Here is a 25,784-nt window from a genome sequence, read left to right as displayed (position 1 = left end):
TTACTGCTACTTCAATGTTGGCTGTGTGTATTCGAGAACACAAACTCTAGACGACGCCTGGCGATGCCGGGAAACTCCACCTACATTAGCATCCTTTACACTGATTTGTCAACCGCCTACAAGTGTTTACTGTTGACGTGCGCCTTTATAAACCAGGAAGAAGTAGTGTACTCCGATGCATATTCATTCTAAACGAATCACCAGGACCTGCAGAGCAGTAATTGAAAACCATCCTATCACAGATTTGAAGGTATGTTACATAAATGCCTTGTTTGGGGATGATTACTTTGTGAAAGCATTCAGGTTTGCTAAAAAAAGATTCAACATTTGATCAGATATTGAAATTACATTTACTATGCGTATTTTTGTTGGCCAAAAATGTTATAAATATACTTATTTGAACCATCAAATTCGATAGCATCAACATATCACAATAACCTTATTTTATGGAGATTTGGTTTAGCTTGCTAGAATAGACGCGCAACATGTGACTGCACCTCAGAGTCTGTTCAAGAGTGCGCAACGTTACCAATGTTATCATGTTTATTGAACAGACATGAATCACAGGCGCTATACATAATTTTTTTGGGGGTAACGCTTCATTTTAACGCGTCATTATTACACTGTAACAGGTATTGTAGTTAACTGTAACAACTCATAGTTCATGTGTAATAACAACTTGTAACTGGTAGTAATTGCAGAATGTAATTACAGAGGTGTATCAATGAATGCTTATTACCATGCTTGTTACAAATGGGCAGGTTTCCACTAAATTCTAATATGGGTGGCATCGCAGTTGTGGAAAAATACACAATTTCAAAGCATAGTACATGTAATGTTTGCCTAAGTACGCTACAATGTAATTACCAGTTATTACACAAGATTTAGCCAATTAAAATTATGTGTATCTTGAGGGGTACTTACTTGTAATTAATGTGTACTTATACAGTACATTATCCATCCTGACAACCTGGCCTTCATTTTAAAGGTGCAATATGCAGAAACCATTTCCTGGTTGCTAAATTTCTAATAGCTCGCCTAATTTCAGTTTATGTGACAAAACAAGCAATGCATAATGTAGAGAATCATTGTACTATCTAAACTGCTGTGAAGTATATTTGAAAATAACCAAAAATATTGTATTTTCAACTGTTTGAAGCTGGTGTACAAAACCGAAAGTAAAAGACGCAAAAACGAGACTTAAGAATGGGAAGCACAGAAATAGAGAACATAGAACAGATCTACCGCTTCATAGACTTGCTTTCAATGAGCGTGACAGATCTATAACTAACATTTCTATGTGAATTTGGTAGGGTCGCCCAAAAAGTTAAATATTGCAGCTTTTAAGCTTCTGGAAGTTTCACTTCATTACACAATAATGTACAGAAATTAAGTAATACTTCCAGAAGCTTTCAATTAGGGCCAGGTTGTCAGGATGGGTAATGTACTATATAAGTACACATTAACTACAAGTAAGAACCCCTCAAGATACACTTCAATTTAACAAGCTAAATCCTGTTTAACACCTAGTAATTACATTGTACTTAGGCAAACATTTCATGTACTATTCTTTGAAATAGTGTGTTTTTCCTAATCTGGGATGACCAAATTAACCCAGATGGTACACTTTATTTTGGTGGCAAGTGCTAGCAATAACGTTGAGTGGAGATATAGTTTCATCAGTGCACATTCATGGGTACAGTGAGGGAAAAAAGTATTTTGATCCCCTGCTGATTTTGTAAGTTTGCCCACTGACAAAAACATGATCAGTCTATAATTTTAATGGTATGTTTATTTGAACAGTGGGAGACAGAATAACAACAAAACAAATCCAGAAAAATGCATGTAAAAAATGTTATATAAATTGATTTGCATTTTAATGAGGGAAATAAGTATTTGACCCCTCTGCAAAACATGACTTAGTACTTGGTGGCAAAACCCTTGTTGGCATTCACAGAGGTCAGACGTTTCTTGTAGTTGGCCACCAGGTTTGCACACATCTCAGGAGGGATCTTCTCCAAGTCATTACGGTTTCGAGGCTGACATTTGGCAACAAACCTTCAGCTCCCTCCACAGATTTTCTATGGGATTAAGGTCTGGAGACTGGCTAGGCCACTCCAGGACCTTAATGTGCTTCTTCTTGAGCCACTCCTTTGTTGCCTTGGCCTTGTGTTTTGGGTCATTGTCATGCTGAAATACCCATCCATGATCCATTTTCAATGCCCTGGCTGAGGGAAGGAGGTTCTCTCCCAAGATTTGACGGTACATGGCCCCGTCCATCGTCCCTTTGATGCGGTGAAGTTGTCCTGTCCCCTTAGCAGAAAAACACCCCCAAAGCATAATGTTTCCACCTCCATGTTTGACGGTGGGGAGGGTGTTCTTGGGGTCATAGGCAGCATTCCTCCTCCTCCAAACACGGCGAGTTGAGTTGATGGCAAAGAGCTCAATTTTGGTCTCATCTGATCACAACACTTTCACCCTGTTCTCCTCTGAATCATTCAGATGTTCATTGGCAAACTTCAGACGGGCCTGTATATGTGCTTTCTTGAGCAGGGGGACCTTGCGGGCGCTGCAGGATTTCAGTCCTTCACGGCGTAGTGTGTTACCAATTGTTTTCTTGGTGACTATGGTCCCAGCTGCCTTGTGATCATTGACAAGATCCTCCCGTGGAGTTCTGGGCTGATTCCTCACCATTCTTATGATCATTGCAACTCCATAAGGTGAGATCTTGCATGGAGCCCCAGGTTGAGGGAGATTGACAGTTCTTTTGTGTTTCTTCCATTTGCGAATAATCGCACCAACTGTTGTCACCTTCTCACCAAGCTGCTTGGCGATGGTCTTGTAGCCCATTCCAGCCTTGTGTAGGTCTACAATCTTGTCCCTGACATCCTTGGAGAGCTCTTTGGTCTTGGCCATGGTGGAGAGTTTGGAATCTGATTGATTGATTGCTTCTGTGGACAGGTGTCTTTTATACATGTAACATGCTGAGATTAGGAGCACTCCCTTTAAGAGTGTGCTCCTAATCTCAGCTCGTTACCTGTATAAAATACATCTGGGAGCCAGAACTCTTTCTGATTGAGAGGGGGTCAAATACTTATTTCCCTCATTAAAATGCAAATCAATTAATAACATTTTTGACATGCGTTTTTCTGGATTTTTTGTTTGTTATTCTGTCTCTCACTGTTCAAATAAACCTACCATTAAAATTATAGACTGATCATGTCTTTGTCAGTGGGCAAACTTACAAAATCAGCAAGGGATCAAATACTTTTTTCCCTCACTGTAAGTAATTAGAGCCTAATCTCTCGGACAGCGCATCCACGAGGGGTCACAACCTTTGTGACTGTTGTTACTGAATCGGATGCAGCTGAGATGAAACAAAACACTAAGTTTGTGAATTTAGTGGAAACCTGCCCGTTTGTAACGAGCATGGTAACAAGCATTCATTGTTACACCGTTGTAATTACAGACCGCAACTACTACCAGTTATATGTTGTTATTACCGTGTAACTATTGGTTGTTACAATTAACTACAATACTTGTTACAGTGTAATTACACATGTAATTAGACTGTAATAAGGACCCCTTAAAATGAAGTGTTACCCTATAAGAAAAATTAGAAAATCAGCTACGGTTAGTTACACCCTATTGAATATTCTACCGCTGGTGTGATGGGATAAAGTAGCCTAAATCCATGTGTGCGTGTTTGTCCTGAGATGCTTTTTGCTACACTTTAATTTAATAAATTTTGTCAAACAAGTGCAAAATGTTTACTTGCCTCCTGTAAATCAATTTGTGTTCACCTCAATCTCTGAAATGATGAAATAGCCTACCTGACCAACACCCTCCAGGTGGTAGGTAGGCCTACCTCCTGACTTAAAATCACCCACTTAACTACTGCATTCCATCCTATTTTACAAGTCCAATAGAATTATGAATTAGAACCAATTTAATAGGATGTCTGACTAGTTCAACCAGAGGTTACACAGGATGGACACTGGACAGAGATTGGCATTATTGCATCAGGCTGCTGTGATTATTTCATATTTTATTGTTCACCAGAACTTCAGGTTTGGTCATTTCCCTTTTTGCACAAAGAATCTGTCGGTTCTCTATTTTATTTCTCTCTGCATTGTTGGGAAGGGCCCATAAGTAAGCATTTCACTGTTAGTCTACACCTGTTGTTTCAACGTGGTCTCAGAGCATTTCGTATTATTCTGTACGTAAATCAGAAAGTTTGCAAAGTTACAGAACATTTGTTATTATTCTGTACGTAAATCCAAGACACTCCATTTAGTATGAAATGTATGTTTCATATGGTATGTTAATTTGTGGAAATCCATCATCCATTTCTTATGATATGTTACGAATTACAATTTGTATGATATGTTACGAATTACAATTTGTATGATATGTGTTACGAACCCCGTGGCTTTAAAAGTCTAGGGTGGATGGAACAGAGACCCGTAACATAATTCATGCAAATTAGTATCATGACATGGAAACAGTGAGAACAAAAAATACACCGACAACCATAAACTACCGTCAAACACAAGATGTTTATTTTTAACACACGGTAAAGGTTTGGGAAAAAGGGCTGAGCAGGACGCAAGAAATGAAACAATAATGTAAAAAAAAAACTAAACTGATCTTGCCTGCCTCAAGAACCGCTAAGCTACTGCTAATCATACAAAAATTACAGTGGGTGGTCCGCTCAGGTCTAACTAGTGTTTTTAGACTATTTTCTTCCTACGGGTAATGTATGCCCAAGGGCAACTTGCTTAAATCCCCCTTTTCCCAGAAACACACAACAAAGTTACCAAACAGAGTAACCAGCAAATGAGTGAGTACACAAAACACAGGACACCACAGTATCCATACTCACATACGGAAATAGTCTCTCCCAACAAACACAACTGACTGGCTTTTAAAACAATGGGAGGTGTGAGTGGGAAACCAGAAACAGGTGGTGCAATACAGAGGAATGTCCACTGATTGGTCCACCTCAGCAATCAGCAGACAAACGGATGTCGGACAGGTGGGACACCCCAATGACCACCAATCAGGAACATAAAGGACATCTGTGATTAGGGCAGAAGGAGAGGAAAAACACAAAAACACACACAGGATACCTGTATCCGTAACACTCCCACCCTTTAAAGAGCAAACCACAAGGGTTTGCGACACACCATCACAACACCCAAAATTCAAAAGATCAACCACATCCTGACGGGATAACAAAAAAAACCCAGTTCTTTAAACACGAGACTCAGCCAACACATTATCCAACCCCTTTTTGTGGCAGATCTCCAAATTATAATTTTGCACTACAAGTGCCCAACGCATAAGGCGTTGGTTCTGGTTGTACATCCGGTGGAGAAAAACTAAGGGGTTATGGTCAGTATACACTATCACTGGTAATGCACTGGAACCAACATATACTTCAAAGTACTGCAGAGCTAACAACAAAGCTAGAGCTTCTTGTTCAATGGTGGAATAGTTTGTCTGACATTTGTTAAATTTCCGCGAAAAATACAAGACAGGATGGTCCACTCCACTCTGGTCCGGCTGCAGTAGAACAGCACCAGCACCTCTGGCACTTGCATCTACCTCCAGTTTAAACGGTTGTTCAAAATCTGGCGCAGCAAGAACAGGAGTACTACATAAGAGTGCTTTAGCAGTGTTGAAAGCAGTACGACAATCTTCAGACCATACACATTTTCTTGCCGGACTGAGCAAATCCGTTAATGGTGCAACTACCGCAGAGACATTTTTACAGAAACTACGGTAGTAGCCAACCATCCCTAAAAAACGGCGTAGCTCTCTTCTGGTGGTAGGTGCGGGAAATGCATTTATAGCTGAGACCTTGGCATCTACAGAGCGCACCTGACCATGGCCGACCTGTTTACCGAGATAAGTAACAGTGGCCTTCCCAAACTCGCACTTTGCTAAGTTCAGGGTTAGAGAAGCGGCTGCTAGACGTTCACACACTACCCTTAGAGTGTTAACATGATCAGACCACTCAGTTGAATAAATTACCAGATCATCAAGGTAAGCACTACAATTAGGAACTCCAGGCAATACTGTGTTAACCAGGCGTTGGAAAGTGGTTGGTGCGTTCCGCATCCTAAATGCCATGACAGCATATTGTAGGAAGTGATCTGGGGTCACAAAGGCAGAGATGTCGGAGGCACGTGAGGTTAACGGCACCTGCCAGTAACCTTTTAGAAGATCTAGTTTGGTTACATAAGTAGCAGCACCAACAGTGTCAATACAGTCATCCAGTCTGGGTAACGGGAACGAGTCGGGCACTGTGACAGCATTGACCTTCCGATAGTCCGTACATAACCTGGATGTCCCATCAGGTTTAGGAACCAGAATGCACGGAGAACTCCAAGGACTTGAACTTGGCATAGCAAGGTTATTCTCCAGCAAATAACCGACCTCATCCCTCATTATCTTTCTTTTAGAGACGTTGACACGATAAGCATGTTGCTTGATAGGTGCAGCGTTTCCAACATTAATGTCATGTTCTAACACATTTGTGCATGTAGGAACATTATTAAAAAGACATGGAAAGCTGTGTAATAGCCTCACAATATCATCTGAATGTCTGTCCGTTAAATGAATCAGGCTTGAAAGGAGAGACAGCAGCATCTCTGAATTGGGCAATCTAGCACACTGCTGCTGAGTATTGCGCAACTCCAAACCATCTCCGTCCACATCATTAACATGACCTCCCACTACAGCCGTAGCAGCAATAGAGACAGCCGAGTCGGCCAGTTTCTCTGGACTGTCTATCTGAGTGACGGGTCTGGTGTGGTATGTCTTCAACATGTTAAAGTGGCACACACGAGATTGGCGTTTTCTTTCAGGAGTCTGTATCACATAGTCAGTTTCACTTAGTTTCTTTTCAATTACATAAGGACCAGAGAAACGTGCTGACAATGACGCTCCTGGCACAGGCAACAATACAAGAACTTGGTCACCTGGCTGCAGTGAACGAGAAACAGCCTGGTTGTCATAATGCCGTTTCATCTGTCTCTGTGAGGAAGACAGCGCTTCCTTTGCTAGAGCACAGGCACCATGTAGGCGCTCACGAAAGCGACTAACGTAGTCCAACACATTTTCTTTCGCACACAACTCTTGTGATAAAAACTGATCCTTAAGGACTTTCATAGGTCCTCTCATGGTGTGTCAAAACACCAGTTCAGCTGGGCTGAACACTAGGGATTCCTGTACTGTCTCACGGACAGCAAACAAAACTAGAGGAACTCCCTCATCCCAATCCTTCTCAGATTCCAAGCAATATTTACGGAGCATAGACTTCAGCGTCTGATGCCAACGTTCAATCGCACCCTGAGACTCTGGGTGATATGCGCTTGACACACGGTGTGTAACTGGCAAGGATTTTAACACTTGTTTGAAAAGCTTAGAAAGGAAATTCGTACCCTGATCAGTTTGTACCACCTTAGGTAACCCAAAAGTTGAGAAGTATTTGATCAACGCTTTACTCACCACCGGAGCAGTAATCCTTCGCAGAGGAATGGCCTCTGGGTACCTGGTGGCCACACACATAATCATCAACAGAAACTGGTTACCAGATTTTGTTTTTGGTAATGGTCCAACACAATCAACCATCACATGTTCGAATGGCTCACCTATGGCCGGTATGGGACAAAGAGGCGCGGGGGGAATAACCTGGTTCGGTTTCCCAGTTACTTGACAGGTGTGGCAAGTTGACAGAACTGAGCCACATCTTGTTTTAAACCAGGCCAAAAGAAATGTCGCAAAACCAGATCATAAGTCTTGGTGACTCCCAGATGTACGGACCACTGGTGATCATGAGCGAGGGATAAAACATTTTGTCAAAAGGCTGTAGGAATCACTATTTGGTAAACATCATTCCAATCTCCGCCAGCGTCAACATGGGATGTCCATTTACGCATGAGGAGATTACAATCAATGAAGTATGCCATGTTTTTCTTCTTTAGCTCCTCCTCTGAGACAACACTAGAAAAACATTTAGCCAGGCTAATGTCAACCTTCTGGTTAGCGATCAGCTGCTCACGAGTGACTGGTAACTGTATTGCCTCGGCTACAAGTTCCACATACTTCTTCCTTTTCCTGGGCTGTTGGTCAGACTGCACCAACTTACCAGAGGTAGCACCCAAGCTATCCTCTGGGTCACACTCTGAATAGAATCGTGTTCGACAAATCTATCACGTCACCCACTTGTCGTGCTTGAGCACGTGTGACAGCACAAGCGGGGAACACATCTGGATAACCCTGTGCCAGCTCCTCGGAGAGAGACTGGTCACTTTTATCCATTACCTCCAATACGGGTATCACCTTTCCTCCGGCAATATCGTTGCCCATTATAAATGTCACACCTTTTATTGGCAACATAGGACGTACTCCAACTCTGAACAATCCACTGACTAATTCAGAGTGAACGTTCACAAAGTGCAATGGCACTGGGACGAATACCATTTCAATTCCTTGTACTAACACACTGGAACCACAATATGTATTATTGGACAAGGGCAACACATCAGATAGTATGAACGACTGCGCCGCACCAGTATCTCTGAGGATTCTAACCGGACGCTGAGACGCTTCGTCATCTGATATGGAAACAAACCCCTCAAAAATGAACGGTTCATAACTGTGATCTGGGACTGGGACTTTCAAACCACATTCACTATGAGGCATATGTTTTGATTCCGGCCTTACAACCGTACGTATCAGCCCAACACCCGTTGGCGGCCTGGCGTGCTGAGGCATCCCCTGTTTGCGTTTTAGCAGAAAGCAATCATTAACGATATGTCCCACCTTATGACAATAGAAACAGTGACGCACATCTTTTGGGCGTGCTGGATGTACTGCTGGACGACTAGGACTAAAAGTTAGCAACTCTGCGGCCCTGCTCTCCGCACGAGCCGAAAACACGCTCTTATGCGTCAACACAAACTCGTCTGCCAATACAGACGCTTCCGACAGTGAGGATACTTTCGTTCAGATAAACTACAATGCGTTCGGGTAAGCAATTTGTAAACTCTTCTAACAAGATTAACTCCCGTAGAGAGTTAAAATCAGTTACCTTACTAGCAGTGTGCCATTTGTCAAACAGATTTCCTTTTTCTCTAGCAAGTAGAATACTTTTTATGAGACCTAAATCTCTGTCGATATGCCTCAGGAACCAGCTCATAGGCACGAAGAACAGTAGCTTTGACCACGTCATAATTCAAGCTGTCTTCAAGAGGTAGCGCTGCCAGAACCTCTTGGGCTTTACCTGTTAATTTACACTGATGTAAAGTACCTCTTCGGGCCATTTCAATGCTACTGCTATACGCTCAAAAACACTGAAATAGGAATCAACCTCTGACTCCCTAAACACAGGTACCAAGGTGATCTGTCTACTAATATCAAAAGTAGCAGACGACACAGCTGGTGAGGACGGCTCACTAGCAGGCATAGTATGAGCAGAGACTAACCTCGCTGTTTCTGCCTCTAGTTCCATTTTACGCATCTCCAGTTCCATCTTACGCAACTCCAGTTCTTGATCAAGCCTACACGTCTCCAGTTCCATCTTCCGCGTCTCCTGTTCTGCCTCTAGCTTACACGTCTCCTGTTCTGTTTCCAGCTTGTCTTGCCTGATTTGTGCCCGCTCTTCCGCCTCCATTTGGAGCCGTGTCGAGCGGACATCCATCCTGGCATCACTGTCGGACAGTGGGGAGAGTGGGTCAAAACGGGGCAATGTGGGTGGAGCCTCGTACTCAGACACCGACAGGCTTACAGAAGTAGCAACCACATCCACTACAGGAGCAGCAGGCTCAGGCGGCGGTAACTCAAGCACTCGCTCGTTCAATAATATCTCTAACACTGCTTTCCTAACTTCTGCTTTCACTAAAACCCTTGAAATGGGTACAGAAAAGTGGTCAGCCAAAGCCTGTAGATCCACTCTATGGCAATTCTCAAAAACCTCCCACGTAGGGTTTTCCAAAAAGGCATCCAACTCAAAAGTAGCCATCTTAAACTAGCAACACGAGCCGACGAATACTGAACACAAAACCAGTTAGTTACAGCTGCCAAGCTCAACACTGAACCAGACACTAAACTAATTTGCATGAGTAGCATGGGTATCAATGAGAATGATCCCAGACGAGCCCCCACGTTATGTTACGAACCCCGTGGCTTTAAAAGTCTAGGGTGGATGGAACAGAGACCCGTAACATAATTCATGCAAATTAGTATAATGACATGGAAACAGTGAGAACAAAAAATACACAGACAACCATAAACTACCGTCAAACACAAGATGTTTATTTTGAACACACGGTAAAGGTTTGGGAAAAAAGGCTGAGCAGGACCCAAGGAATGAAACAATAATGTAAAAAAAAACTAAACTGATCTTGTCTGCCCCAAGAACCGCTAAGCTACTGCTAACCATACAAAAATTACAGTGGGTGGTCCGCTCAGGTCTAACTAGTGTTTTTAGACAATTTTCTTCCTACGGGTAATGTATGCCCAAGGGCAACTTGCTTAAATCCCCCTTTTCCCAGAAACACACAACAAAGTTACCAAACAGAGTAACCAGCAAATGGGTGAGTACACAAAACACAGGACACCACAGTATCCATACTCACATACGGAAATAGTCTCTCTCAACAAACACAACTGACTGGCTTTTAAAACAATGGGATGTGTGATGTGAGTGAAAAACCAGAAACAGGTGGTGCTTAAAATGAAGTGTTACCCTATAAGAAAAATTAGAAAATCAGCTACGGTTAGTTACACCCTATTGAATATTCTACCGCTGGTGTGATGGGATAAAGTAGCCTAAATCCATGTGTGCGTGTTTGTCCTGAGATGCTTTTTGCTACACTTTAATTTAATAAATTTTGTCAAACAAGTGCAAAATGTTTACTTGCCTCCTGTAAATCAATTTGTGTTCACCTCAATCTCTGAAATGATGAAATAGCCTACCTGACCAACACCCTCCAGGTGGTAGGTAGGCCTACCTCCTGACTTAAAATCACCCACTTAACTACTGCATTCCATCCTATTTTACAAGTCCAATAGAATTATGAATTAGAACCAATTTAATAGGATGTCTGACTAGTTCAACCAGAGGTTACACAGGATGGACACTGGACAGAGATTGGCATTATTGCATCAGGCTGCTGTGATTATTTCATATTTTATTGTTCACCAGAACTTCAGGTTTGGTCATTTCCCTTTTTGCACAAAGAATCTGTCGGTTCTCTATTTTATTTCTCTCTGCATTGTTGGGAAGGGCCCATAAGTAAGCATTTCACTGTTAGTCTACACCTGTTGTTTCAACGTGGTCTCAGAGCATTTCGTATTATTCTGTACGTAAATCAGAAAGTTTGCAAAGTTACAGAACATTTGTTATTATTCTGTACGTAAATCCAAGACACTCCATTTAGTATGAAATGTATGTTTCATATGGTATGTTAATTTGTGGAAATCCATCATCCATTTCTTATGATATGTTACGAATTACAATTTGTATGATATGTTACGAATTACAATTTGTATGATATGTGTTACGAACCCCGTGGCTTTAAAAGTCTAGGGTGGATGGAACAGAGACCCGTAACATAATTCATGCAAATTAGTATCATGACATGGAAACAGTGAGAACAAAAAATACACCGACAACCATAAACTACCGTCAAACACAAGATGTTTATTTTTAACACACGGTAAAGGTTTGGGAAAAAGGGCTGAGCAGGACGCAAGAAATGAAACAATAATGTAAAAAAAAAACTAAACTGATCTTGCCTGCCTCAAGAACCGCTAAGCTACTGCTAATCATACAAAAATTACAGTGGGTGGTCCGCTCAGGTCTAACTAGTGTTTTTAGACTATTTTCTTCCTACGGGTAATGTATGCCCAAGGGCAACTTGCTTAAATCCCCCTTTTCCCAGAAACACACAACAAAGTTACCAAACAGAGTAACCAGCAAATGGGTGAGTACACAAAACACAGGACACCACAGTATCCATACTCACATACGGAAATAGTCTCTCTCAACAAACACAACTGACTGGCTTTTAAAACAATGGGATGTGTGATGTGAGTGAAAAACCAGAAACAGGTGGTGCAATGCAGAGGAATGTCCACTGATTGGTCCACCTCAGCAATCAGCAGACAAACGGATGTCGGACAGGTGGGACACCCCAATGACCACCAATCAGGAACATAAAGGACACCTGTGATTAGGGCATAAGGAGAGGAAAAACACAAAAACACACACAGGATACCTGTATCCGTAACACTCCCACCCTTAAAAGAGCAAACCACAAGGGTTTGCGACACACGTACCATCACAACACCCAAAATCCAAAGATCGACCGCATCCTGACGGGATAACAAAAAAAAAACTAGATCTTTAAACACGAGACAAAGCATCAGCCAACACATTATCCGACCCCTTTTTGTGGCGGATCTCCAAATTATAATTTTGCACTACAAGTGCCCAACGCATAAGGCGTTGGTTCTGGTTGTACATCAGGTGGAGAAAAACTAAGGGGTTATGGTCAGTATACACTATCACTGGTAAAGCACTGGAACCAACATATATATAATATGTTACTAATTACAATTTGTATGATATGTTACGAATTACAGTTTGTACGATACGTTCCGAATTAGCAAATCGTGCAATACAATTAGCAAAATGTATGATATGTTACGAATTCTAATTTGTTGTGGCTATCGCTAGCTAGGCTAGGGGTTAGGGTTTAAGGTTAGGGTTGGGAGTTAGATTAAAGGGTTAAGGTTAGGGTTATGTGGAAGTAGTTGCAAAGTAGCTAATTAACTAAAATCCTAAAGTTGTCCGTGATGAGATTTGAACACACACCCTTTGGGTTGCTAGACGTTCATGTTATACGCCAACCCATCCACTCCGCCAACCACCATCTTTTCATTTTTGCCTTAAGTACCCTTCTGTCTTATGTAACCATGCCAAACGTAACATACCATACTAAATTGAGTGTCCAGGATTTACGTTTACTATGTTACGTCTAGTCTATGAGACCAGTCTGGTTGTTTATAAAGCATGTGAGGAATACATTTGATTTGATTTGTATGAGTAAATATGTTCCCTCTGCTAGGAAGACCAATATTGTTTTATTGCCTGGTTCTATCAATATTGATACAGTACAAATCAATAAACCAGCAGTGCCTGTTTCCCAGTAAGAGGATTATAATATGACACCTGACTTCCCCATACAGGAGCCAAAATGGTGGACTGCTGTGGATTGGTAACTGTCAAGAATAAACCAGGTACGGTTTTAAAGCAGAAATGATTGTTTACTTCCAGTGTCTGTTTCTCTTCCTTTTTTATTAAAGAAATACTAAAGAACATTCCACCACATTTATATTGTTTTTCACTCAATTAAACATTTCCATGAGATGAGCGTTAAATCACATTTACTATCTCCAAGTGGTTCCCAAACGTTGTCATCGTAAGTTTTCTCTCTTCCATCTATCCCTCTCTCCCTCCATACCTCCCTCTCTCAGTGCCTCTGAAGAGTATTGCTGTGGAGGTGAGTGTGCAGGGGCATGTGGCCACTGTGAGCTCCACTCTGCAGTATGAGAACCAGGAGGAAAGCCCTCTGGAGGCCATCTTTGTTTTCCCTCTACCAGGAGAGGCTGCTGTCTGCAGGTTCAGCGCCAAGATAGGACAGACTGAGGTGGTGGCTGAGGTTCAGGAGAAACAGAAGGTGAGGAGAGATGACAAGTCAACATAGAGACAAATGCAACTGTAGACATTTTTAAGACATTTTCTGAGATGTACAAAAGTATAATTTATAGCAGGATTTGGGTTAATTTCATGTTAATACCAATCAATAACATGTTGGTACAAATGTTGTTACTAGTGTAGTTACAGCGTTATTACACAGGTTTAAGAGCAACTTGGTGTTAAGTGTTACCGGCCGACTAACCTGGCCCCATTTCCATCATGGCCACCTAATAATCCCCTTCATTCCTAATTGGCATATATCACTCCTCTCCACCATGCGATCTGATGTGTGGTGAGCGTTCTGTTACAAAATGGTTGCTGTGCATCACCCAGGTGGGTGCCACACATTGATGGTGGATGAGGGGAGTTTCCCCATTACTATGTAAACTGCTTTGAGTACCTCAGTTGGTAGAAAGGCGCTATATAAATCCAATCCATTACTTATTATTATCACTTATTGGTTAACCAGCAGCTCTCTGCTCTCAGTATTAGATTTTGACCCTATAAAACTGGTTCTCCATCCACTGCTTTGTCAAATCCTACTCTCTGTCAAACCCCATTGACCTGACTAGTGTCAGTCAGACAGCACCCTCCCCTGGATGTATGCTACTGTACTATGCTGTGTCTCAGGTTGATGATGCGTCCCTGTCTTCCTCTGTCCCCCCTCAGGCGCGGGAGCAGTATGATGATGCATTGAGCTCGGGACAGCAAGCCTTCCTATTGGAGGAGAGTGATGAGAGCCCGGACGTGTTCAAGCTGAGTGTGGGTAGTCTACCTCCAGGGGAGAAGGCCTCTGTCAGCCTGGACTATGTGACAGAGCTGGCTGTACAGGCTGACGACAGCCTGAGGCTCTGCCTGCCCGCCGTGCTCAACCCCCGCTACCAACCCCAGGGTAAGAACATGGACACCTGTATAGAGAGACACAAACCAGTAATACGTCATAGGGCAGTACAAAACAAAGTAAAAACCTATGTGGGCAGCAGTGTGACTAGGAACCAGGACCTGGTCCCATAGGGCAGTGGTCTTCAGTCCTGCTCTTTGAGACCCACATTGGATGGTGTAGGCTTTAGTTCCAGTCCAGTTTTAATACACCTGAGTGAATGAATCAAGGTCTTGGTGAGTTGGTGAGTTGAAAGGTGGTAGTGCTGGGCTGGAGCAAAAACATGCTAATTTGTTGGTCTCTCTCTCTCTCTCTCTCTCTCTCTCTCTCTCTCCTCTCTCTCCTTCTTTCTTCTGTCTCTCTCTCTCCCTCTTCCTCTCTCCCTGACCCTGTCTCTCTCCCTCACCCCATCTCTCTCTCTTCCTTTCTCCCTCACCCCATCTCTCTCTCTCTAAGGGTCAGACAGTGGTAGTGATGGCAGTGCCCAGGTGTCCTCAGTGCCCGCTGGTTCTGTGCCCTACAGTCTGTCCCTCAGTGCCCGCGTGTCGTCCCCTCATCCCATCTCTAGAGTAGAGTCCAACTGTCCCCTGGACCCACTCAACTACCTCAACACAGAGAAAACCCAAGCCACGGTACTGTGTGTGTCTGTCTGTGTTTGTGTTCATATGCATGTGGAAGTGTGTTTCTTTACGTACATATGAATGTGTGTGTGTACGGTTTGTCTGTGTGTGTGTGTGTGTGTGTGTGTGTGTGTGTGTGTGTGTGTGTGTGTGTGTGTGTGTGTGTGTACAGTATGTCTGTGTAATTGCACTCTCACTAGCATCATGAACCATCAGAATCCTTCATAGTTGTTAAATTCCCTCTGACTGCTCTGTCTTCATGTGAATGTTGTTCTAACTGCAGGTCAGTCTGGCTGCAGGTCATCAGTTTGACCGGGACGTTGAGCTGTTGTTGTATTACCAAGACACCCATCAGCCTACTGCTATAGTAGAGGCAGGACAGGCTTCTGCCAAGCCAGGTGAGTGGGTGGTGGGTGTACTCTGTTGTAGATTGGTGTATATGAGATTAATGAGTAGTCTAGTCTACTACCTTCATCCATGTTTACAGAGAGTGACATGGTGAGACAGATGGAGAGATGTCCTGTAGAAATGGAGAAAGACTGTTGGACCTTTCTTCTTTCTTACTTTTGTTTCTTTCTTTTCTCTCCCCCCCAGGCTCTCTGATGGGTGACCCAGTGGTCATGCTGAGCCTGTACCCAGAGTTCCCCAAGGATGTGATGTCATCGCTGACCTCACACGGGGAGTTCCTGTTCGTGGTGGATCGCTCTGGCAGCATGGGATGCCCCATGCACAATGGGTCTGGGGCACAGGACCGTATTGGCAGTGCCAGGGTATGAATACACACACACACACAATCCTATTCTAGTAAATGAACAGCTCAAGCTACACAGCATTCACCAAGAGATAGTTTGGAGTGAAATCCAGGACACAGTGGTTACTATTCTGTACTAGTTCTTTAAGACTGTCCTATAAGGTTTATTGAGGAGTAAAGACACTTGTTGGATTTCTCTCTTGCAGGATACTCTGCTGCTCTTGCTGAAAAGCCTGCCAATGGGTTGCTACTTCAACGTCATCGGCTTTGGGTCCAGTTATAAGTCCTTCTTTCCGTGAGTGTTCTCTCCTTCCAACCCCCGTCTCAATCAGTTCAAGTTGTTTCTAAACACATTTAGTAATGTCGTTCTAGGGTTTTATCATGTATGTTGCACCAAGTAATCCGTATTCAAAGATAAACAGTGACATTGTGTGACAGTTAATGTTTACATCTAATCATTTGCAGCAGGTAGGTTAAAGATGAAAATGTCCATGGCTTCGGTCTGTAATATGTAGTGGTGATGACCCTTTGACCTTGTGTGTCTATCTGGACGTCAGTAAGAGTGTGGAGTACAGCCAGAAGACTATGGATGAGGCTCTACAGAAGGTGAAGGGAATGAGTGCTGACATGGGAGGTACAGAGATCCTCCAGCCTTTAAAACATATCTACAGCCAGCCCTGCCTCCCCGACCAGCCCAGACAGGTAACTTACACACCTTACATACACAACCACTCCCATAGAGAAATGTCTGTACTTTCTGTAACGATGGTTCCATTGAAACAGAACCTCATGCCTTGCTTTACTGTGGGTTATACAATGACATTAGGGATGATCTTTTTCGTCAGCTGTCCAGCCAAAATGCTAATTTTAACAATCTAGCTGAAAATAATAAATTGTGTGAAATGTTATTAGGTAACAATAATATAAATGCCTCTGCTAAAGCCTGCCAACGTATCCTCCAACAGAGAAGTTTCTTTATAAGTTCCTGAATGTCCTTTTATCTACTTTACTTAGTTTTGTTTATGCATACGTGTATAGATGACGTAATGTATAATAACGGTTACCAAAAATGTAGATGATGTGATGTATTATCGATGACGCGAAAGGAACAACTGTACCATGTTTGACTAGGTTTGTTTTTTAGTGTCTCAACTATCTGAGAGGTCCACAATGTGGTTTAAAAAAATCTGTCAGTTATTGTGGAGTGGCACTTTAATATTTGTTCTAACCTCTAATCACCTCATTCATTGGCCTTCTACATACCTTACACACTGAGATCCATACAGGTTCCTCCTGAAACACCTCAAACTCCTCCCACCTTTCCATGTGGAACACACGGGAGGGATATGAACCTGGGTCTCCCACGGCAGCAACCATTTGTCTTAGTCCATGAGGACATTCCCGCCTGGGCCGAGTACAGACACTGGTTCTGAAGTTTGCAGGCGGGGCTACCTCATGACAAGACCATGACTAACTCATGTCCGCTACATTCACCCCCCCCCCTCACGAGAGCCAATGGCATGTTTAGTTACTGCGTTACAGCCAACCAATGGCATGTTTAGTTACAGAGTTACACCCAACCAAACAGTGTCTTTTGAGTGTGGTATTTGCAGTACCACGCCTGGCTTACTGGGACAGCAAATAGACCTGTGTTTTTTGGTTACTGGGGAAACATACTCAGTATACCTCAGGGCTGCACATACATTATTTAACGTTAACACATGATGAACATACCCTCTGTCATCCTCAGCTCTTCTTGTTCACTGATGGTGAGGTGAGAAACACCAAGGAAGTCCTGGATCTGGTGAAGACGAATGCTGGTTCTCACAGGTAGACCCACAAGCACTGTTTCCCCTATCATTACCTACTTGGGGCAGAGATCCCATAGCTAGCTCTGTTACCTCCCACCTGTGAAATATTTACACTACCTGGTTTTAATAGAGAGTTTGTTACAGAGGCCATTGCACCTGTCTGGAAAGTAAACCAGTGGAAACTACAGTACCAGTCAAAGGTTTGGACACACCTACTCATTCAAGGGTTTTTCTTTGTTTTTACTATTTTTTACATTGTAGAATAATAGTGAAGACATCAAAACTATGAAATAACACATATGGAATCATGTAGTAACCAAAAAAGTGTTAAACAAATCCAAAAATATTTTATATTTGAGATTCTTCAAATAGCCACCCTTTGCCTTGATGACAGCTTTGCACACTCTTGGCATGATCTCAACCAGCTTCACCTGGAATGTTTTTCCAACAGTCTTGAAGGACTTCTCACATGCTGAGCACTTGTTGGCTGCTTTTCCTTCACTCTGCCGTCTGACTCATCTCAAACCATCTCAATTGGGTTGAGGTCGGGGGATTGTGGAGGCCAGGTCATCTGATGCAGCACTCCATCACTCTCTTTCTTGGTTAAATAGCCCTTACACAGCCTGGAGGTGTGTTGGGTCATTGTCCTGTTGAAAAACAATTGATAGTCCCAATAAGCCCAAACTAGATGGGATGGCGTATTGCTGCAGAATGCTGTGGTAGCCATGCTGGTTAAGTGTGCCTTGAATTCTAAATAAATCACAGACAGTGTCAGCAGAAAGCATCCCCACACCATAACACCTCCTCCTCCATGCTTTACGGTGGGAAATACACATGCGGAGATCAGCCGTTCACTCACACCGCGTCTCACAAAGACAAAAATCTCCAATTTGGACTCCAGACCAAAGGACAAATTTCCACCGGTCTAATGTCCATTGCTCGTGTTTCTTTGGCCAAACATTTCTCTTCTTCTTATTGGTGTCCTTTAGTAGTGGTTTCTTTGCAGCAATTCGACCATGAAGGTCTGATTCACACAGTCCCCTCTGAACAGTTGATGTTGAGATGTGTCTGTTACTTGAACTCTGTGAAGCATTTATTTGGGCTACAATTTCTGAGGCTGGTAACTCTAATGAATTTATCCACTGCAGCAGAGGTAACTCTGGGTCTTCCATTCCTGTGGCAGTCCTCATGAGAGCCAGTTTCATCATAGAGCTTGATGTTTTTTGCGACTGCACTTAAGAAGTAAAGAAATTCCACAAATTAACTTTTAAGAAGGCACACCTGTTAATTCAAATGCATTCCATGTGACTACCTCATGAAGCTGGTTGAGAGAATGCCAAGAGTGTGCAAATCTGTCATCAAGGCAAAGGGTGGCTATTTGAAGAATCTCAAATATAAAATATGTTTTGATTTGTTTAACACTTTTTTGGTTACTACATGATTCCATATGTGTTATTTCATAGTTGTGATGTCTTCACTATTATTCTACAATGTAGAAAATAGTAAAAATAAAGAAAAACCGTTGAATGAGTAGGTGTGTCCAAACTTTTGACTGGTAGTGTATATCAACAATGCTCTAACCACTGGTCTATTTGACTCAAAAGATTCATTGTAAAACCCAATCTAAAGTAAACCTACCCAACCTGTCTGTGAGCAGCAGTGTGGGAGAGTTATGTAGGTTAGGGTTTTTTCACCCCTGTGAGAAAATGAAAGCTTTTGTATTGATGATTCTTCCTGTACAGTTATGTTTTAATTCAGTCAGCCCACAAGCACAAGAAAATGATACAAGTGATAGGGATTTGGTTGATAGCCTTATTTTAGTATTTGACAACAACCACAACAATAATACTGTTTCCTGGGTGTGTCCCTGCCAGGTGCTTCTCCTTTGGGATTGGGGAGGGGGCCAGCACTGCTCTCATCTCTGGGGTGGCCAAACAGGCCGGAGGGCATGCACAGTTTATCACAGGACAGGACAGGATGCAGCCCAAAGTAAGAGAGCTTATTAGTGTGTGTGTGTGTCTGTAAAGAGAGGGCTGTATTGGTTACAAACATTTTCATCACCTCCATTATTCTCTCTATTGCTTTTTCTCTTTCCTTTTTATTTCCTTTTTTTACTCTGCCCCCTCCTTCACTCTCCTCCCTCAGGTGATGCAGTCCCTCCGGTTTGCCCTGCAGCCTGCTGTGGTGGACATCTCAGTCAAGTGGAATGTCCCAAAGGAGGTGTCTGTCACCCCTCTATCTCCACCAATCAGAGTGCTCTTCCAGGGTCAAAGGGCACTTCTGTATGCCCAGCTCACTGGGGAGGTGAGGGCTCTGCCTTCATGTTATGAGTGTTAATATTGTTGAACATACAGTGTGTCAATGTTCAAAGGACACTGGGAAGGTCATAACTTATTTGCAAGACAACAATTTTTTGGGTCACGGTCCACGTCTTTAACTCAACCCTGTATTTCCTTGTTTTCTCTCGTTCTGTCTGTCTGTCTGTCTGTCTGTCTGTCTGTCTGTCTGTCTGTCTGTCTGTCTGTCTGTCTGTCTGTCTGTCTGTCTGTCTGTCTGTCTGTCTGTCTGTCTGTCTGTCTGTCTGTCTGTCTTTCTCTCTCTCCTTCTCTCCCTCTCTCAGAGCTCAGGGGACACAGAGGGCTCGGTGACAGTGAAGTACAGCCTGGCTGAGCAGCCTGTTGAGAATCAGCTGAGCTTCAGTCTCAAACCTGCAGAGGACACTGGGTAAAAACAACACTGTTTACACTGTGCAGGCCTTGGTCAGATGCATTAAGGGAACGTGCCACTATTTACAGGCAAGACTGCCATGACGTTCCATTAACAGAATCTGTCCCAGCACTTCTAATGCATTTCAGTTATGTTATATGATTTGATACATTTAATACTGTAGGTACCCCCAACTTATCATCAACCCTCCTCTCCCCCACTCTACCAACTTAATCTCTCTAACCCTCCTCCCACCTTCAACCCCTCTCTCTCTCTCTCTCTCTCTCTCTCTCTCTCTCTCTCTCTCTCTCTCTCTCTCTCTCTCCTTTTTCCCACTTCTTCTTCTCTCTGTCCCTCCTCTCCAGACTGACCGTCCACAGGCTGGGGGCTCGAACCCTGATCCGATCCCTGGAGGTGGAAGAGAGGGAGCAGGATGGGGAGAAGGAGGGAGTGAAAGAGAAGGTGGTAGAGCTCAGCGTCCAATCAGGAGTGAGCAGTGCCTTTACTGCCTTCATCGCTGTCCACAAAGGAGATGGAGAGGCCCTGCAAGGACAGCTGCTACGCAGACAAGTCCCCACGCCGAGTGAGTGTGTGTGTTACAGAGAGGCTGTGCAAGGAAATTATTTTATGCATATATGTAAACCGCGCTAAATAAGTGGTAACCACGAGCTGTGGTGTCGCAAACTGTGCCCTCTGCACGTGTAAGACGGAGTCGTCATTGTTTAGTCATTAATGTGTTCTGTGCGTGTACCTTTGTTTGTAACCCAGTGACCTGTGTTTTTTCCTTCTTTCTCAGTGTTGTATCACAGCCCCATACCCTTGATAATGGGATGTGGAATGGCTCCTTCCAGCCCCAGGCACATAATGAGAAGGGCTCCTTCCAGCCCCATGCCCATAATGATGGGATGTGAAAAGGCTCGGTCCAGCCCCTTGCTAAAAATGAGAAGGGCTCTCTCCAGCCCCAAGCCCATAATGATGGGATGTGGAAAGGCTCGGTCCAGCCCCGAGCACATCATTTTGGGGAGTGCCATTAAAATGAATAGGTTAAAGGATGTCCAAGCTGGTATGTATACCCCAGGCGAAGGGTTAACGTTCAGCAAAAAGAGTAAGCTTGAAGGTCAGCACCAAGTCTATTTGGTTAAGAAACAAGTTGCATGTCTCAAGTTCATGACTCTATTTCAATATGCTTACATATCACTATTATGAGTTAATAATAATACTGTTAATTTGTATTAAGATAGTGATCTTATGGGTTCATGTTTAAAGTCTGCATGTTTTGATGAAACTACATGTTTTATTAATTTCATTGTCAATTCAAATAATAATTAAATTTGACAATGTGGAATTGACACATTTCATAACTTTGATCATTTTCACATTTCATATCTTTTACAGAAATGTTGGAAACAAAATAATTGTTAATGTTGAATTATACTGAACAAAAATATAAACGCAACATGCAACAATTTAATTGATTTCACAGAGTTACAGTTCATATGAGGAAATCAGTCAATTGAAATACATTAATTAGGCCCTAATCTATGGATTTCACATGACTGGGAATATAGATATGCATCTGTTGGTCACAGATACCTTAAAGAAAATGGGCCTCATGATCTCATCATGATATTCAAATAACAATTGTGTTGGTTGTCCGTAGCGTATGCCTGCCCATACCATAACCCCACCACCACCATGGGGCACTCTGTTCACAACGTTGACATCAGCAAACCGCTCGCCCACACAACGCCATACACATGGTCTGCAGGTTGTGAGGCCAGTTGGACGTACTGCTAAATTCTCTAAAACTACGTTGGCGCCGGCTTATGGTAGAGAAATGAACATTCATTCTCTGGCAACAGCTCTGGTGGTCATTCCTGCAGTCAGCATGATAATTGCATGCTCCCTCAAAACTTGAGACATCTGTGGCATTGTGTGGTATGACAAAACTGCACATTTTAGAGTGGCCTTTTATTGTCCCCAGCACAAGGTTCACCTGTGTAATGATCATGCTGTTTAATCAGCTTCTTGATATGGCACACCTGTCAAGTGGATGGATTATCTTGGCAAAGGGGAAATGGGAATGTACGGCACTAACATAACCAATTTACATTGGGTTTCAGGCAAAGACTGTTAGGAAGGTCATTTTAAGAGTTAATGTCTGTGTTAACCTAATTCCAAATACATGCTAATTGTTACTATTTTTATTGTGACTTTAATACTCAAGCACAGCTCAAGGATTTTACTGCAACGGTTAGGGTTCGGGTTGTAAGCATTTTGATCATTTGTAACCATTTCTGACCATTATGTTTTCCCATCCCATCAGACTTTGACTCTCCAGCCCCAACCTCTAAGCCTGTGAGGGACCCTCTCCTCCAGCTGATCTCCCTTCAGAAGGCCTCTGGTTCCTGGGGCCTGGAGGCAGCGTTGGCTGTGGTGCTGGGGAAGACTGAGGAGGAGGTGGCCAAGCCAAAGCCTGCACAGGTAAGTCCACAGAGTTCAACTGACACTCAGTGATATGGCGTTTCCACAGGCAGCAAGATTAACCAAAAATATTGCAGATGAGCATGCTGCAAGATGATGCACTCACACAGAGTATCTGCACGTGTGCTCTATAGAAAGACCATCAGCTCTGGACAAAGGCATGATGACCATTGAACTGAATCTCCCCAAAATACCCATGTCTCAGCGTCCTTATCTTCTGCCTCTTTCCTCTCTCTCTCTCTCGCTCTGTCTCTCCATCTGTCTTTCTCTTGCTCTCTCTCCGTCTCTCTCTCTCTCTCAGGTGGACCATGAGGTGTGGGCCACGGTTCTAGCCCTGGTATGGCTCTATGGTTTCAAGATGGAGGCTCAGGAGGAATGGCAGTTTCTGGCCATGAAGGCAGCATCATGGATCCAGGCTCAGAAAGGTAGCTATAGTTTACTCTCATAGTCCTGGCATCTAAACTCTTGTCCTTCATCTGCCCTGATTGGAAATAAGTTGTTTAGGTGAAAGCAATTTCCTAGTAGGGATCCAATGACAAATATATTTGTTTTTTTGAATATAATCATTCACAATACAATGTTGGTGGTATTTTGTCTTCAAACAAGTGTTGAAGATACATTTTGCCCATCCTTGCCACCATGATGCCACAGTATAATGATACCTGTTCTGGTGATGTTGTGTGTTTCAGTGGCCAGTGTGTCCGAGTGTGTCCAGGCTGGAAATAACCTTCTGGGTTGCCAGGTGCAGAAAGACACCCTGGGGCTCTGAGAGGTTCACCCTGCCTGTCCTCTCTCTGTGCCCCATGCGCCTGCTACTCTACCTGGGGTCAGATACACACGCTTCCCTGCCTGCTTTTAGTCACCTGCTTCAAGCAACCTGTGGAGCTAGCAACTGTACCGGTCTGAACAAGCCTAATTATCAACCTCTTACCTATAATAGTCTACTGTAATTTACTGTTAGCACACTTATGTATCTCATTGTCAAATCAAATCCAATTTTATTTGTCACATGCACCGAATACAACAGGTGTAGACCTTACAGTGAAATGCTTACTAAGAAGCCCTTAGCCAACAATGCAGTTTAACGAAAGAATACATAAAAAAAATATATAATAATAAGCAGTAAAATAACAATAGCGAGGCTATATACAGGGGGTACCGGTACCGAGTCAATGTGTGGGGGCACCGGTTAGTCGAGGTAATTGAGGTAATATGTACATGTAGGTAGAGTTATTAAAGTGACAATGCATAGATAATAAACAGGGAATAGCAGCAGCGTAAAAGAAGGGGGGGGGGGGTCAATGCAAATAGTCTGGGAAGCCATTTAATTAGATGTACAGGAGTCTCATAGCTTGGGGGTAGAAGCTGTTTAGAAGCCTCTTGTATTGGGTGTTATTAACATATCAATATGAATCTATATGTTCCATATACAGCTATACTTGTTAGACTTTGTTTTGGTTATCAATTCCATATAGGCTACTGGAAACAATGTGTCTATAGTACTTGTCATCACTAACCAAAATGATTTCCTTAATTTCACAAAATGCTTGATAAAATGCCTTCCCGCTGAGCACAGTTGTCAATTCAATGTAATTTAATTGAAATTATGTGTAAACAATGTTGATGCAACCAGTGTGTCTACTGTAATTTACTGTTAGCACACTTATGTATCTCATTGTCAAATCAAATCAATTTTATTTGTCACATGCACCGAATACAACAGGTGTAGACCTTACAGTGAAATGCTTACTTACAAGCCCTTAACCAACAATGCAGTTTAACGAAAGAATACATAAAAAAAAAAAAAAAAAAAAAAAATTAAAGAGCAGCAGTAAAATAACAATAGCGAGGCTATATACAGGGGGTACCGGTACCAAGTCAATGTGCGGGGTTCACCGGTTAGTCGAGGTAATTGAGGTAATATGTACATGTAGGTAGAGTTATTAAAGTGACAATGCATAGATAATAAACAGGGAATAGCAGCAGCGTGGGGGGGGGGGGGGGGGGGGGCTACTGGGAACAATGTGTCTATAGTACTTGTCATCACTAACCAAAATGATTGCCTTAATTTCTCAAAATGCTTGGTAAAATGCCTTCCCACTGGGCACAGATGTCAATTCAATGTCAATGAAATGACGTGTAAACAACGTTGATGCAACCAGTGTGCGCCCAGTGGGTTATTATTGTACGTATCCATTATCCACGTATATGGGGCCAAATGCATGCAGGAAGGAGTTGTGGACAATATGGGAAGCCAGATGTGTGCCTATCCCAGTGCCTTTACTGTGTGATCATGTAACACTGTGTCTCTGTATTCATGTAAGTCCTCATATACGACTGCACTTGATAAAAATCTATCATAATCTACATCTTTATTGGTCATTGTATCTATTTTTATTAATGACTCAACTCTGTTCCTTCTGCATGAAACCTACAGCAGGAGTTTCCAACCCCTCCTGGAGAGCCACTGGGTGTGCCGGCTTTTGTTCCAGCCCTGCTTGAACACCAGTGGTGTAAAGTACTTAAGTAAAAAGTACTACTTAAGTAGTTTTTGGGTATCTGTACTTTGCTTTACTATTTATATTTTTGGACAACTTTTACTTTTACTTCACTGCGTTCCTAATGAAAATCATGTACTTTTTTCCCTGACACCCAGACGTAGTAGTTACATTTTGAATGCTTAGCAGGACAGGAAAATGGTGCGATTCACACACTTATCAAGAGAACATCCCTGGTCATCTCTACTGCCTCTGAT

General features: G+C 42.8%; 1 protein-coding gene across 1 annotated transcript; it reads left to right on the top strand.

The window, feature by feature from the left end:
* Positions 1-169: 169 nt before the first annotated feature.
* Positions 170-25,398, top strand: LOC311102163 (von Willebrand factor A domain-containing protein 5A-like). The gene is made up of 19 exons (XM_084143404.1): positions 170-250; positions 13,267-13,317; positions 13,555-13,757; positions 14,447-14,669; positions 15,114-15,289; positions 15,561-15,675; positions 15,872-16,047; positions 16,235-16,323; positions 16,586-16,730; positions 17,779-17,858; positions 19,714-19,828; positions 19,985-20,143; positions 20,460-20,563; positions 20,911-21,128; positions 21,342-21,608; positions 22,872-23,029; positions 23,331-23,454; positions 23,719-24,663; positions 25,192-25,398. The coding sequence occupies exons 2-18, from the start codon at positions 13,275-13,277 to the stop codon at positions 23,796-23,798; spliced, it is 2,475 nt and encodes an 824-aa protein (XP_083999530.1). The 5' UTR covers positions 170-250; positions 13,267-13,274; the 3' UTR covers positions 23,799-24,663; positions 25,192-25,398.
* Positions 25,399-25,784: the final 386 nt, after the last annotated feature.

The sequence above is a fragment of the Coregonus lavaretus genome (genome assembly GCF_964263955.1).
Source record: "Coregonus lavaretus genome assembly, chromosome: 26".
Classification (NCBI taxonomy): Eukaryota; Metazoa; Chordata; class Actinopteri; order Salmoniformes; family Salmonidae; genus Coregonus; species Coregonus lavaretus.
The sequence above is the reverse complement of the archived record's forward strand: the minus strand, read 5'-3'. Positions and strand labels throughout refer to the sequence as shown.

Bases quoted from the DNA above. Each gene is read 5' to 3' on its own strand.
- LOC311102163 (XM_084143404.1), top strand. From the start codon at position 13,275: ATGGTGGACTGCTGTGGATTGGTAACTGTCAAGAATAAACCAG. The intron at 13,758-14,446 runs GTGAGGAGAGAT...GTCCCCCCTCAG, and splicing joins AGGTTCAGGAGAAACAGAAG to GCGCGGGAGCAGTATGATGA. The intron at 23,030-23,330 runs GTAAGTCCACAG...TCTCTCTCTCAG, and splicing joins CCAAGCCAAAGCCTGCACAG to GTGGACCATGAGGTGTGGGC.